The sequence below is a fragment of the Galleria mellonella genome, unplaced genomic scaffold (assembly GCF_026898425.1).
Source record: "Galleria mellonella isolate WM207_F2 unplaced genomic scaffold, CSIRO_AGI_GalMel_v1 utg57, whole genome shotgun sequence".
In the NCBI taxonomy this organism is placed as follows: Eukaryota; Metazoa; Arthropoda; class Insecta; order Lepidoptera; family Pyralidae; genus Galleria; species Galleria mellonella.
This window is the reverse complement of record NW_026442119.1, coordinates 1,011,906-1,029,150: the sequence shown is the minus strand read 5'-3', so window position 1 is coordinate 1,029,150 and position 17,245 is coordinate 1,011,906. Positions and strand designations below refer to the sequence as shown.

Sequence of the window (17,245 nt, the reverse complement as noted above, 5' to 3'; positions counted from 1 at the left end):
TGCTTTTTATAATACAATAATACCTCTTTTTATTGTCATAAATCATAGCATCCATCTTTAAATATCACCAAAGGCAAACTGCAGTTGCAAATTTGCCTGCCAAGCATTGCAACTACAGACAAAACCTCGCAATAAAGGGAGGCCAATGTTCACCAGTAGACAGTTAACGTGTGATATGGTGATACAGCTATTAAATTGTGAATTCTCTAATTCCCGAACTAGGTAAGAGCTGCGTTTCAAAAGTCAGTGTAAATTTATAACGAAATATTAGATATTATGACGTAATTAACCATTATATTTCATACAGGTCCGATTTTGACAGTTTTTTAATTATTTATTTATTAGACACAAAAATGTTAAAAATTTAAGTATTTTTTTTATACAATTTAGAATGGCAAACAAGCTGACGGCCCACCTGATGGAAAGTGGTAACCGTCGCCTATAGACATAAGCAGTACTATGGACATAACAGAGTACACTGTTTCGCCCATGATACCCCCCCATGCGTTGCCATCCTGAGGACTCAGGTGTTATTCCGCTGTACCCAGTAATTTCTTTTTTTGTACAACTTAGAATGGTAAACAAGCTGACGGCCCGCCTAATGGAAAGTGGTAACCGTCGCCTATAGATAAACACAATTGCTTCACGGTTGAAACATGAATGGGATAGAGGTACCCAAACAATCAACTTTTGTACAAAATATCCCTCTGGTTAGTTAGTAGTAGTTACATTTGTGATACATTTAGGTTACAATCCAATTACATTATGGGCACAGTTTGAGCAATTCATGTAAAGCAAGCACATATAAAAATAAAATACATAAAATGCTATATAAATATATAAAAGCTAAAACTATAAAGAAATATTGCATATGTTGAAAATATTTTACAAAACATAGAACAAGTTTTTTTTAAAGAGTAAATATTTTGTATCAAATATGTCGATGTATGGTCGAGTAGTAAGTCGTTATAAGATTGATTGTAGATCAAAAACTTTGTAATTAGGTTTCAGAGTAGACACCCTGGCTCGCTGTGTACCGCTTTTATCTGTACGGGGTCATCACACGAGATTCCTTCTTCCTAACGGTTGTTGACTCGTTCGGTGACCTGTCCATTGCTACATCTGAACTGAGCTGCCTCTATATCGCCAATGGAATATCGACAAAACGTGATGAAATATATTTATTTAATAACTGTGCTGAGAAAGTGCATTTTCATAGGATTATTGCAGAAAAATTTTGTTGTAATATCACCTTTATTCTCATTGTAATAACATCGTATTTGCATTGAACAATTGGAAATGAAATTTTGTAATGTTTTTAATGTATAATCGATGCCCCCGTAGCACGTAAATTGCAAATGTACTATCCTATTTTGGAATGCAGATTGGGTTTGTACAACGGGAGAGATTTTATTGGATGAAATAGGCTATAATTATAGTTTCTGTCCGGCTTTAATATTGTTCACTGAGGATTTATTAAACACTGGACATGACGATCTGATTGCTCTCAACCATCAAGTTGTAGATGATCTTACTCAATTTTATATTTAATAGATTTTTTTTATGATACTAAGAATGGCAAACAAGCTGAGGGTCCACCTAATGGAAAGGGGTAACCGTCCCCTATAGACATGAGCAGTATAATGGAAATAAACAGAGTATACTGTTTCGTCCATTTTACCCACCATGCGTTGTCATTCCTGAGGCTTCAGGTGTTATTTCTCTGTACCCTGTAAATTCACTGCCGTATCCTACCCTTCAAACCGAAACACAGCCATGCAAACACAACTGCTTCACTGTAGAAACACGAATAGGACAGAGGTGCCCATGCAAACGACTTATGTACAAAGTGTCACTGGTAACATTTTAAATATAGATTATTAAGCCATTTATCACTCGATTGACGCCCATTTCTATTCTCATTTCATTCACCTATTAGTATATAGTATTGTATGACTAATGTATGAGAGGATTGTATTGCATTGTGGAATAACTCATTATGGTTTCATGTTTGAGACTTGATTGTTAGCTATCACACTAGATTGATTATAATTATGATTGATCGAGGTCGCCGTGACTAGGTGATTTACTATCGAGTCCATAGGACTCCAAAAATCAGAAAGATGGTAAAAATAAACATAAATATTATGAGTCTCTGTAAAACTGATTTTTTTTTAAACTATTTATAATATAACCGGATAAAAAGAATTTAAATTTTTGCTATATTTGGAGATTGAAGAAAGAATAGGTGCCAAATTAGTAAATGCTTTAGCTATATATAAAAATTGTGTTTCACAAAAAAAAAAACAGGCTTCAGAGATTATGACAAAACTAGTTATTTTTATTTAAAAACCAGAACAGTAAAACGATTTTGATAAAATTTCTATGGAACAATATATATCCTATAGGCAAATATATCCTTTCAGTTAAAAAAAAAAAAGAATTTTCCAAATTCGTTTACAACTGATGATATTTTTGAAGTTAAACACGCTGAGGTTTTTCCATCTAAAAACGAAACCTAGAAAATTTTGAAAAAAATTATTTTCGTTAACATAGAAAAAAAAATTTCCTGTACGATTATTTTTCACTGAAATGGAACGGAATTCAGAACGTTCTACGTTTTGAAGTCTGTGGAAAAAGGTTTAATTTAAATTTTAGCAATGAACATGTTTCGCTTTTTCCTTTGGCGTTACATTTTCAATTCGAAAGAAAGTTATAAAACATTTAAAATTAAATTAACCTATTTTGACTAAGTATTACTTAGTCAAAATAGGTCACTTATTATTTTCTTTCTTATTCCCTATATTGCAAATAAAATATAATCAATTATTCATTTAATTAGTTTAAATGTGTTATGTAGCTAGCTAGTATCCCTCAACCCCGATCGCGTGAATCCATACTCGTACATGCGATATACTTTGTACTAAGTTAAGGTACAACCTACCAGTGTTCCAAATTTCATTCAATTCCGTTCAGTAGTTTTTGCGTAAAAGGGTAACAAACATTCATACATCCAATCTGCTATTCATGCGTAGTTATATACTTTCGCATTTATAATATTGAGTAGGATTTATGGGATCGTATGAAAAATCATTCAAACATTGTATAGTACATGCAAGCGTGAAACTGGGGGGAAGGGATTGTCAGTAATGGGGACTACCAGTGGTCCCACCTGGAAACTATTGTGCTGAATGCCAGGTGTATCCATCACGATGGGCTAACAAACCTGTCTTTTCATTCTCACCGATACCGAGTTATCATTCCATCTTCACCTATTAAAAAAAAAAGTGCATGCAAGCGTGAACGCTTTTATTGCATTTACCGTGCGATCGCCGGTAATCGAGCATTCGTTTTCATCTGTGGTATTTATTTTCACTTTTTCTTCACAGCATCCGAATGGCCAGTAATTAACAAGCCGCTGAAAGTGATACGTACCAAAGAGAATAAACTGTCGAATCGATTCTTCCCTTACGACGAGATCGAGACCGAGTGCCAGTTGACTATCGACGATGATATTGTTATGCTGACGCCTGATGAGTTGGAGTTTGGGTGAGTTTACGAACCTTTATTTAACTTGCAATGTATACGTATTTTAGTTTGGTAAGTTCTTGCAAGGTGAATTAGAACTTATTGACATAGGGATTGAGATTAAATTTCGCATACACCTTTAGTTCTGTTAACTATAATATGCAGTATACAATATTGTAATAATTTGCAAATGGCCGCCTTCGCAAGATGGCGGATAGTGGACATTTTGTTAATTTGTTAATATAGGAATGATAAATGAAAGAGCTCAAAGAGTAAGTATCGATGAAATAAATGAGATTATTCCAAAACGGTTGCAAATTAAAAAAAATTGATTTTAAGATTTTTTTTTATTTTAAAGTCGCCTGCGTGGACACCTAAAGCAACTGTTTATTTCGTTTTGAAGAGTGGAACACGGCATTAAAATGAAAGGGTATTGGCATTACGTCTCGGTCTCGTAAATGGCAACGCATGGAGGGGTACCATGGGTATCACAGTGTATCCTGTGATGTGATCAAGGTACCGTTCATGTCTATAGGAGACAGTTACTTTTCTAGGTTACATAAAAAGAAAAACAATATAAGGAACATTTTATACTAGCTGTATAACAGCTGTTAAGTAATATTCGCAATAAAGAGGAAATTAAAGCAAATAATTGCTACCGAAAATAATAATTAAAGTAACCCTAATTAATAATGTACAAAATCTCTTATCACGTTCACGATAATATCTGAAACCTATTTTAATTAAATTTTGCAAATGTTTGATTAAATATGTTAAGAAAAGTACTAAGTGGTAATGTGGGGTTAAATAATGTTCTAGCTATTTAAATTTATGAGTTATTAATTAAGGTAATTTTATGTTCCCTTAGTCGTCTCTAACGATATCCACAGGAAAAACGAGTGGCCTATTCTATGCCGGGACCACACGGCCAATTGATAGTATTATATATTTTTTTATGCAACTTAGAATAGCAAATAAGCTAACGGCCCACCTGATGGAAAGTGGTAACCGTCGTCTATAGATATGAACAGTAGCATCGACATAACAGAGTATATTGTTTCGCCCATGATACCTCCCATGTGTTGCCTTTTCTGAGGACTCAGGTGTTATTCGTCTGTACCCTGTAAATTCACTGCCATATTCCACCCTTCAAACCGAAACACAGCTATGCAAACACAACTGCTTCACGGTTAAAACAGAACAGAGGTGTCCAAGCAAACGACTTTTCAAATCTACATTTGAAATCCACACGTACATAGTAGCGGTCAAACAGTTCTGTATAAGAAGTGAGATAAATATTTTATTTTGATTTCCACTAAGGCTAAAAAGCAGGCCGTTGTTAGTACTTAGTTACTATTTCTGAAATAGAATTGTAAGTAGGCGTTTCTTTTTAATAGAAAAGTAATAGCAGCTTTACTCCATTTAGGTGCGATGTGTCTTAATATTATTTATTTATATGCTTTTGTAAATACACTAATAGGTTATAACAAAAATGTACACAGGCGGACTTATCCCTTGAAGGGATTACATTTAGTAGACATTAAAAATCTGAAAGGAGAACGTGTCTATAGGGATTTTATATTAAAGATACCATATATGGTGCAGAAATAATATGATAAATAATAAATTATTAGTAGCTATATAGTTAGTAACAAGTTTAGACATATATATATTTAGCTTAGTGGTATTTATATATTTTTTTGGAACCATGAATGGTAAAGCTATCGTCTCATGTGATGGGAAGCGGTAACCATCACCTATGGACTTAAACACCACCATGGACGTCATAGAGCAGTTGTGTTTGCATGGCTGTGTTTCGGTTTGAAGGGTGGGATATGGCGTGAATTTACTGGGTACAGAGGAATAACACCTGAGTCCTCAGGAATGGCAACGCATGGGGGCTATCATGGGCGAAACAGTATAGTCTGTTATGTCCATGGTACTGCTCATGTCTATAGGCGACAGTTACCACTTTCCATCAGGTGGGCCGTCAGCTTGTTTGCCATTCTAAGCTGTAAAAAAAAAATTTAAGAGAGACGCTACTGCCCTCATCTTGACCATTAATTAATTAGTAACCTCTTACGATATTCACGATAAAAGAAGGGGTGGCCCATTTTATGCCACGATTTTAAGAAAAAAACTACTTAATGTTCACATCTGGAAAAGTTTTAACAACTTTTTTACCGTATCATTATAATTTATAACTAGCGATCCGCCCCGGCTTCGGGTAGATAAAAAGATAATATTAGTATTTTATATTATGTTAGCTTTAAAATGCAAATTTTTATACTTTGGTTTGCATTAAGCTATTTTTCTTAGGGATCTTTATTTTTTTTTAAATATAATATATAATCTATGTTACTCGCTGGTAATGTAGCTTTTTTTTAGGTTAAAATTGTTATTAAATCGGCACAGTAGTTTTTGAGTTTTTTTTTTTAATGAATGATAATGGAATGGTAACCCCACCCGCGCTATTGGTATACATCGGCGGGGCACCAGTGAAGAATGATAGGTGAGCATGAGCATGAAGCATCGGACGAATTCAACAAGAATCACGATAGGGGGAACCACGTGGAGGTCGACCTAATAAGGTATATTGCTAACAATGGGGCTGTCAAACTCCATTGCTAACAATCCTTTTCCCCCTACTAGTTTTTGAGTTTGTCCATTACAAATAAAGAAACATACAAAACATCCACTCTTTCCCCTTTATGAATAATATATTATTATTTATTATATTATATTAATATAAATATATTGGCCATGTGGTCCTGCTCATAGAATAGGCCATCACTTCCCTTCTATTCTGTGGGTGTCGTAAGACGACTCCTGGGGGCGAGGGACGGGCAGCAGCGTCCCTCTTAAAACATCTCTAAAGTCTAACTGCGGATGTCAATCCACCTGCAAAGTTTGGCACCTATTGTCAAAACCCCTTAAGGATTAGTCTTATGTTCAGCAGTGGACAGTTAGAGGCTGATATAATGATATTTATTCATTTATTTATTTATTCATTAGTACAAATATGTGTACATGGCGGACTTAATGCTAAAAGCATTCTCTCCTAGCCAACCATAGGGAAGTGTCAGAATACTCGAATGTTATAATAATAGGTTTACGTCCCACTGTTTGGTACAATTAAAATAACCCATTTCGCCCCGGAATGTTTCGTTCGTCATACATAAAAGTCCAACAAATTTTTTTTTAATATTTCCAAACTGCATGTATTATGTAATTTTAACATCAAATTTCTGTTTCGTTTGGCAAAAAAACATTTTAGAGGCTCTGACCACAAAAAGACTTAAAGCAAGTATATTTTGTTTTACTTTGTGTTTTTTCTTCGTTTGTTTTTATATGAACGAAGTTTTTCAATTGACTTCAAAAAGAAGATGATTTTCAATTCGGTTGGTTTTTTTTTTGTTTGTTACCTCATAAGTCTGTCGGTTGTGAATCGATTTAGAAAATTGGTTTGATAAAAAAATTATAAATATCGGTTCAGTCGTTAATTTTTAAAATAACTGGTTTTCTTAGCATCGTAGTCGGTTTATTTTGAGGCACACGATCTTTAAATGTTAACCTTTTGATCAATTCTCTTTTTTTTTGTTTGAAAGGACATATTTATAGATTTAGAAATGTTATCAAAATCGGTCCAGTAGTTTAGTTCTTAAATCAAAATAACAGGTGTTGCCACAATTGAAGTCGGTTTCCTTTTTTGTTGAATATAATCTTAATTATTACGGAAATTGAAAATTATTTAAAATTATGAAATGCTCTCATTAAATACATACATATCCAGTGAAATCTAATTAACATATTATTGGAATTGTTGATACATTCGAAAGCTTTGAAATTGACGTTGAATGGAGTAATCGATCATTGATTAACATCGATGGATTGAGGTGTCATCGCGCTGGTAAGAATCGCGTCACGCGAATGGCTAAAATGTAATTTACAATTATGTCTTTCTCTCCTTTTTGTCTCTGTATTGCAGCATTTTATCAACCTTCTTCTAATAATTAATATAGATAGATACTCTTTTAATAGTTAGACGATTATTTATCGGTTATTACCAGAAATAAAAGATATTTTTTACCTTGATAGGTGTATTTAATACGTGTTCTCTCGGCAAAAATTAATACAAGAATAAATAACAGCCAGAGGGAGATTTTGTACAAAAGTCGTTTGCTTGAGCACCTCTGTCTCATTCGTGTTTCTACATTGGAGCAGTTGTGTTTGCATGACTGTGTTTCGGTTTGAAGGGTGGGATATGGCAGTGAATTTACAAGGTACAGAGGAATGTGGTATTCCATGCATTGCCATTCCTGAGGACTCAGGAATGACAACGCATGGGCTGTATCTTGATCGAAACAGTTATACTCTGTTATGTTCACGGTATTGCTCATATCTATAGGCGACGGTTACCACTTTCCATAAAGTGGGCCGTCAGCATGATTGGCATTCTAAAGTGCGTAAAAAAACGCTAGTCTAATCGTTATTGCCCTCACAAAAAATTATAATTAACAAAGATAATAATATAATTAACAATGATCGAATCAATTGCGATATTTAAATTCATAATTAAAACAAATGACATTCCAATAATCTATTAAGCTTTTACACGACAATATATTATTAATATTGTGCTGTAAAATATTGTATTTATTAAAATAAAATATTAACATTTATTAATTGATTTATAACTACATCAACAACAATCCATTGACGTCTATTAAAAGTGTACTAGTAAATAACACATATGTATTTATATAGTATATAATCATATATTCTAACACTTTATTGTTTCTACCAAAAGATTACAATAGAAAATTTATTATAGATACAAACAATTACAACTAATGATAGACCCCATGCCATTGCCATTCCTGAGTTCTCGGATGTTATTCCTCTGTACCCTGTAAATTCACTACCATAACCACAACTGCTTCACGGCAGAAACACGAATGGGACAGAGGTGCCCAAGCGTACGATATTTGTACATTCTCCCTCTGGTAAACTAACATTTATATAAAACAGTTATAAACATTTTTATATCAACATATTTAGAATTTATATTAACAATAACTAATTGATGTTACCGTATTTGGAATGAATTCTAAGTTAAGGCGTTTTCTGTGATATCCGTAAAAGTTTGTCCATGTTGGTTAGGAGTTAAACGTAGTAATTGCATTAAAATCTACAGTTCAACGGCGTTGCCATTTACGTCGATGATTGAAAATTCAGCTATCCCTCCATTGGATGGTTTTGGAAACTCATATAAAAGTATAATCAAAATTCATATTTAAATAGATAGATAGATAGATACTCTTTATTGTTTCCTTCAAAAGATTACAATAGTAAACTTATTGTAGATATAAACAATTACAAGAAATAATTACAATGAGAAAACAATGGGCGACCTTATCGCTAAAGCGATCTCTTCCAGGCAACCTGGATTATTTAGTTAAGAAAAAAGCCTTTTTTAGAATAAAAATAATATATAAAATGAAAGCCCTTTAAGAACAAAAATATTTTTTATTCAAATACACTTAATTACAAACATTTTTGAATAGTCACTTTTCATGATTCTTTTAGGCGATAAGGCGTGACGAAAAGTGGCATACTTTTCGTCGAGTCGTTTTCCTTAATTAGATTGTGGAATTTGTTCTTTGTAAGCGATTTCCAGAAGAAAGAGGTTCTGAATTCGTTTGAATTTTTTTATCACATATGTTACGCAATTGTGGCTCAAATTATGAGCCGATTTTCAGAATTCTTTTTGTAATTTCTTTTTCTGGTTTACTTCAGTGTTGATACCGTTTTAATTTTTGACGATTGAAATTGCAGTTTTTCTTTCTTGAGCAAAAAATTTGTTGTCATCAAAATCTATATATAAAAACGAGATATCACATTCTAAATTCAAATATCTTAGTATAATGTGTGTGTGAAAGAGAGAGAGCATGCGTGCGTGCGTGCGTGCGTGCGTGCGTTCGTGCGTTCGTGCGTTCGTGCGTACATGCGTGTGTGTACGTGCGTGCGTCCTCAATTAAAGTAGCTTCTTTTTTCGGAGTTAAATATATTTATTAGAGATTTACAATTCGTCTACCTCGATAATAATGCTATCAATATTTATTACATATGTAAAACAGTATGTTGTTATACTTGTCACGTCCGCGAGTTCTGATAGATGTGACCAAGTCACGATATTTTATTCAAACGGTTTTTCTTATTAAGCATTAGAAAGATATTCGGTTATTCTGTCTGTGATTCTGCCAATATCCGAATTAAAATAATCATGAATCGAGTTATCAAAACTAGCTGCTAGCACCGGTTTCGTACAGTTTTTTTTATACATAAAGTACAATCTAAATTACTTGTTGATAATGTAGCTGATTTTAAAATCAGTTAAGTAGTTTTTGAGTTTATCTACAAACAAACACACAAAAAAATTTAATCTTTCCTCTTTATTGTAGTTTAGATGATTATTGAATATAATAATTAATTGCCCGATTTTCTGCTGTTGTATGGATTCTTCACAAACGTTGTATTAAGGTTTCTTCACGGCGGTCTAGGCGCACGTGATACCCCTTAAATTGCAGACGTCCATATATCACAGTGCTCGTTTGTCATTAGACGAGCTGTATGTTTGTTGGCCACCTACGTTTGTTTGTTGGTTATATATATACCTATATATACATATAATGATGGCGGTAGTTTGTCTTTTGCCAGTTTGGATTCAAATGTGTTCAGCGAAATGTGGGCATGTGGTTACGTTCATCACATGGCCACAGTTGATAAAAAGCCCCTGAACATAATTTTTTTTTATTAAAGTTGATTTCCTTTTTTCTTTATATTATTAATTCTTAAATTAATAATCTAAAAACTAAAACCTCGTGACGAATTCAACGATTTTAATTATTACTATTACTGGAGGTCGAATTTAGGGTATATTAGCATTAGCAACCTGAGGAATAACTGTTTATTAACAATCTTTCTCCAATATGTTTATCGGATTTGACGTTTTTATAAATAACTATTGGTCCATAGCGACGAAATTATAAGAATTAATTGCGGTGGTTTCAAGATAGAGTCGCGTTGAAATCGACCTAACGATATATTGTTAGCAATGGGGCCACTAGTCCCCAGTACTATCAATCCTTCCTACCCTCTATAATAGTAGGATTTATTATGTGAATAAGTATACATCGAGCCTTTTCAGGAAGAAGATCGTAAGCGCCAAAAATTCCAAAAACTTTTTTTAATATGAACCGCCAGATCTACTGATTTTACACCTTATAGCTTATTTTAGAGTTCAAATTAGAAATGTAATTATATAATATTCTTTGTTTTTATCGTAAGTTACAACCCATTGGGTTTTTTAACTAACCTCCACCGACTGACAGATCGTAAGTATAATACCTGTCGCTTACAATATAGTACTAGGTTCTTAAGTTTAATCGAGACTAATAAATTTATGCAACGTAAGTTAAATACTTGTCACTTGCGGTAGAAACAAAATGCGTTTTGCGTTGAGTTGTTCGTAAACTGTAACATTATTATACTCAAATAAATTAAATATGAATACCATAAACTTTGATAATTATATTAGAAAAATTGCCAGCAGTTTTAAAAACCTTTGATATTTCGCAAATGACACTGCGTTACACTAAATTGCATAAAATTGCAAGTTTAAGTCAAAATCTGACCAACGCGGCAAAAGCACGCCTTCAAATAAATACAGTCAATCTCAAACTCAAAACGTAAGTAAATTTATAAAAAAGTTACCTGTCGGGCAATCACACTACTGTAGACATAATAGTAATAAATTGTACTTACCAACTGAATTTAGGGACGTGACTTATTTATATAGAAACTTTTACTTGAAAGATGATGAAACGAAAGATTTAGGTGCAGTAAGTTATCAAAAGTTTATAAAACTGAATTTAGGATTTCCCAAAGAAAGATAAATGTGGTCAATTTTTTGAATGATGAAGAAAGAAAAAAACGATAGAATCAGTTGCTATTTTTAAAGCTATTTCTAGAGGATCAAAAAATAACAAAGACAACAGAAACTTTTTATATGCATATATTTAACAACACCTTACAGTCAAAGTGTAAATTTCTACTATACTTATTATAATGAAAGCATTTATGAAAGCGGTACCAGATTTTTTTTTCTTTGGAATGAAACGAAAGATAAATATGTACTATTATCTTTCAATACCTCAAAATGGTTGACGAGAGAAGGACTCAAAATGAAATTGCATTATACTGTGATAGTTGTGCAGACAAAATAAAAATAAAACCATGATTTTAATGCTGTATTATTTCATGCAATATCATGCGAGTTTTGTTGAAAAGCTGACTATAAACTTTCTTATTTCTGGACATACGATATATCAGATGTATGATGCCAATAGATTCTGTGCATGCGACAATAGAAGAATTTGTTCAGAAAAGCAACATTAAGGCACCATCTGAATGGCAAACTTTGATTGGAAATGCTCGGACTAATCCAAAAATATGAGACAATTCTTTTAAAAAATAGAAAATTAAAGACTGGAATTCCTATGCAACAGCCTTCTTACCAAACAAAATTAAAATACAAACAAGCAAGCTGCGTAACGCTAGATTTGATTGAACGATTGAAGGCGACAAATTCTATCTTAAATACGACTATAATGGACCCGAACAAGCTGTTGATGTTCAATCAACAAGCCATTCGTGAACCGAAGACTGCTATCACTGAAAAAAATCCCATTTCGAAGGCAAAATATGAAGATTTAAAGAAAATGTGCTAAAAAGGTGTCATACCAGAAGTATATGCAAAACAATATCTGGATTTGCCCTACGATAAAAACACAAGAGAACGAGACTAATGAAAACAACGACTGAGTTATGTCTTTTTTGGTATTTCATTTTGTTAATAAAGCCAATTCACTTAGAAGTGATTAATGATTAATTTTTTTTTACTTTTTTGTTTCTGACACTTTGTCCGTCTCTGTCTATCACTGTATCTCGTAAATACAATTAAAAAAAACTTCACAAAAAAATATTTCTACTATTTCATGATATATTAGTTAATCGACATACTCATATCAGCTCTACCTAATAACAGTCATCAGTTTTAACGTAAGCGACAAATGTATGTGATTTTAGAGTACTAATACAAATCTTAACATTTGAATTAATAGTAACACTTAGTAGAAATTTGAAATTGATGCTATAAATATTTTGAGAAATATTTAAAAAAACCTTCTCCTGTAAAATATGCAAAATGGCGGTTACGATGTTCTTCCTGAAAAGGCTCGACATAGGCAAATATTATCCGTGCCCTAGGTAGGTAGCCGCAGAGAGGTGGCTGCGACGTTTTATTTCAGTCTAAAACATTTAACGGACGCTGGTTGGACCGGAGAAGGGTTAACGAGAGTGGACAGCGCACTGAAATAAACGCTCTGATGGATGTGCAAGGCCAAGAAGGATATAGCTTCACGCCCACTATAGTTGCCACAAATATTGTAATAACTACTATGTACTGTATATAATATATAACTGTATATAATAACTATTTGGACATACTAGGCTACTAGTATTATGAATGTCCAGAGGGAGACTATGTACAAAAGTCGATTGCTTGGGTACCTCTCTCCCATTCGTGTTTCAACCGTGAAGCAGCTGTGTTTGCATGGCTGTGTTTCGGTTTGAAGGGTGGGATATGGCGTGAATTTACTGGGTACAGAGGAATAACACCTGAGTCCTCAGGAATGGCAACGCATGGGGGGTATCATGGGCGAAACAGTGTACTCTGTTATGTCCATGGTACTGCTCATGTCTACCACGACTGTTACGATTTTCCATCAGGTGGGCCGTCAGCTTGTTTGCCATTCTAAGTTGTATAAAAAAAAAAAACTACCGGCTTAACATACAAGTAATTATAAGATCGTGTAAGCTCGACAAGTTTTGGGACCAACTTGTGATTCTTAATCATGAGCGGCTGTGATGTGAACGCGAGGCTGAGCGCGAGCTGTAGATTGCTTCTCCACATAATTTGTACATTTTTTTAAACAATCCAATGCATATTAAAGTAAAATATATATTTATTTCTCTCACAAAAATAACAACATAATAAAATTTACATTACTATATAGGTTACAATTTAAAACAATCATTGTATATTTTTTCGGTAAACAATCAAATGATTATAAAACGCTATCTGTAATATAGAATGGCAACGCTGATTTTTATAGACCTAATAAATAGGAATAACATCATCTTAAACAATTGTCCGTCATATTTCAACAAATTAACATAAATCAGTATTAAACTAACTATACGTTTATATAAATAAATCTCCCTCTTGAATCAATCTATTTATTTATAAAAACCGCATTGAAATCCGTTGCGTAGTTTAAAAGATCTAAGCGTACAGACGACAGGAAGCGTCTCTGTCATATACTATGTATAGATATCTATGATCCTGTAGAATGAGACAGACGGAGACGTTTGTCTCTTATCCTCATTGTGATGAACGTAATACTCGCCATACGTGCCCACATTTCGCTGAGTGTAATTGAATCCCACGTGAGCAGATGGTAGTCTGCTGTCGTCTCTTGGATTAGTTCAGTCAGGAATACTTCATTGAATAATAAGGTAAAGAATTAGAACTAATAGAGGAAGGATTTCAAGCTAACAAGGAATACGTGTTGGGCTGAGTACATGGAATGATGAATGGATGAAAGAATGAATATACTTGATTTACATTATACAATATGGAGAATAAACAAAATTGTTTATAAATGTAAGGATACAGTTGTATAAGTACAGTTAGGCGGTCTTATTGCTGAGGGCAATCTTTTCAAGACAACATTAGCTAATTGTTGTACAAGTGTGTATGATTACTGTTTCGCCCATGGGGGGTATTCCCATGCGTTGCCATTCCTGAGGACTCAAGTGTTATTCCTCTGTACCCTATAAATTCACTGTCATATCACACCCTTTAAACCGAAACACAGCCATGCAAACAACTGCTTCACAGTAAAATACGAATGGGACAGAGGTGCCAAAGCAAACGACTTTTGTACAGTCTCCCTCTTGTATTGTATTATTGTATAATTAAGAAAGTAAAACATTAAGGAATATAATTACAAGTACTTATATTATCAAATTAAAAAAATAAAATAACTATATACAATATATAAAACTTATACATATAAGTTATATATGTATCTTATATTAGAACAAATATATGTATTTACAGGTACAAGAAAAACTAAAATGATCTGTGTATAAGTAGATTTTGCTCCGCAGCAAGTAGTTTTTTGCTCTGCAAAGAAAAAAATTTACGTCTATCGTAGCAAAAACTAATGTAATGTGTCTAACACGGGAGTTACTTTTTGAAATGGATGATAATGGAATGGTAACCCCGCCTGCGCTATCGGTATACGTAAACGTGGCATCAGTGATTGATGATAGGTGAGGATGAAGCAGGTCAATTGGCCCATCGTGACGAATTCAAAAATAAATCAATCACGATGGTTTCCAGGGGGAACCGCAAAGGCGTCGACTCGATAGGGTATATTACTGGCGATGGGGTTGCTAATCCCCATTATTAATAATCCCTTCTCCTCCCTGAAGTCCGACAAAAGTTCTTTAGAAAAGAAAATTTGGTAGCATGATACGGAAAACCATAATACCATTTTTCTTTTTTTCTTATACAAATTGTTCTTGACTACGAACGGATCTTAGATGAATTAATATGGACGGGTTGCCGCAGTCCAATAGCTTTCGATTGAACGACGTGTGTCGGATCATATAGTATTTTTTTAATTAGATTTGAGTGTTTTGACCATAATCTTACTTAATCTTTAATTGACGACGAAGTCTATGGCGTTACACTCAAACTGAAGTAATGTCTGTTAACTGCAACTTTGAAATACCTATATATATTCCGAATGCTTCTTCTACGGATGGACAATATCCGATATCTATATATTCAGTTCTTCTGGGTATTGATGACCACCCATTGCGATATCACCCATACTATTCGGATATCTATATTCATTACGAGCAGCGGGTCTACCATGAAATGAAATTCCGAAATTTCGGACTCAATTTCGTGTTTTTGTTTATACCAAATATGGAACAATAAATGGAGTTTAACATTTCTTTCGTCATACATCCTAATATAAAAGTCCAAAGAAACAATATTTTAACATTTAACAACTTTAACATTACCCAATTTTTTTCTTAATGGACGATAATGGAATGGTAACCCCGGCGGGGCACCAGTGAGGGATGATAAGTGAAAATGAAAGAGCAGGTCAGTTAGCCCATTGTGATAAATACACTTGGAATTCAGCACGATGGTTTCCAGGGGGGGCCACGTGGAGGTCGACCTGTCAGGGTATATTGCTAGCAATGGGACTGGCAGTCCGCATTACTTATAACCCCCCCCCCCTAAATTACCTAATTGTGTGATAAATTGTTCAGTTTCGACGTGTGGCGCGAGTTCCCCGACCGCATAGTGGGGTTTCCGTCCAGGCTGCACGTGTGGGACAACGTCACCAACTCGTGGCGCTACCACAGCGAGTGGACCAACCAGATCTCTATGGTGAGTGCATTTATTTTGGTTTTATTTATTTAGGACTATTTATAATACAGTATAATACAGTAAGCAACACATTTGAATGAATTTAAATAAAAAAAAAAAAATTATTTGGAAAAGTTGCTTATAGGAAAAAAAAGAGTATATATATATATATATATATATATAATATAAATATAATTTTATTATAAAAAAAATATAAAGAATGTTATTTTATTATGGTGAGCTGTTAGTCCATCGTGATGAATTTCATAAGAATTGACCAAGATGGTTTCCAGTCGGAACCGCGAGGAGGTCGTCCTCGAGAAGGTATGTTATTAGATAAGAGTCCCAATTAATAACAATCCCTTTTTTCCCCAGTCAGATAAGTTGGTCCTTCTTGGAATTAATTATGACGGTATATAGCTGGGTACCGCGTGAAGATCGATTTGACAGGGTATATTGCAATGGGGCCACATGTCCCCAATGCTATTAAAATTGTTATTAAACAATCCCTCGCTCCCCTCATGATAAAGGGTTTTTTTAATGGATGATAATGGAATGGTAACCCCGCCTGCGCTAACGGTATACGCTAGCGGGGCACCAGTGAGGGATAATAGGTGAGAATGAAAAGGCAAGTCAGTTAGCCCATCGTGATGAATACACTTGAAATTCAACATGATGGTTTCCAGGGGGGACCACGTGGAGGTCGACCTAATAGGGCATATCCCTTCCTATCACTTCCAAGATAAAGGGTAATGAACGATAAGTACAACGGTATACAGTAAACAAAAATATTTGATTAAAACTTAGTGGCGTGGACTATAGATTCCCTCGGGATAGGCCACGTCAAAAGTCACTCATGCGTGTAATAAGTTAAGTATTATAGTTGTCAGAAAGTACGAGGAACGGGTGAAGGGCGGATAAGATAGAGCGAGTAAATGTGTACGGTTGAATGTATTTGATATTTGAGATTTAATATTTTTGTTATATATAACTTGTAGTAGTAAATAAGTTGACGAAGCGGGAAAGGGATTGTTAGCAATGGAGTTTGACAGCCCTATTGCTAGCAATATGCCCTATTAGGTCCAGCTCCACGTGGTTCGCCCCGGAAACCATTGTGAACAATTCTTGTTGAATTCG

The 17,245-nt window shown here is 34.1% G+C and overlaps 1 protein-coding gene across 1 annotated transcript in view; it reads left to right on the top strand.

Moving 5' to 3' along the window:
- The window catches only part of LOC113509908 (exostosin-2), a 47,559-nt gene that overhangs the window by 8,438 nt on the left and 21,876 nt on the right, over window positions 1–17,245 (top strand). Inside the window, exons 4-5 of the mRNA XM_052899307.1 lie at window positions 3,390–3,549; window positions 16,009–16,129. Coding sequence (XP_052755267.1) covers window positions 3,390–3,549; window positions 16,009–16,129 — 281 coding nt within the window. The remainder of the gene's footprint in view (window positions 1–3,389; window positions 3,550–16,008; window positions 16,130–17,245) is intronic.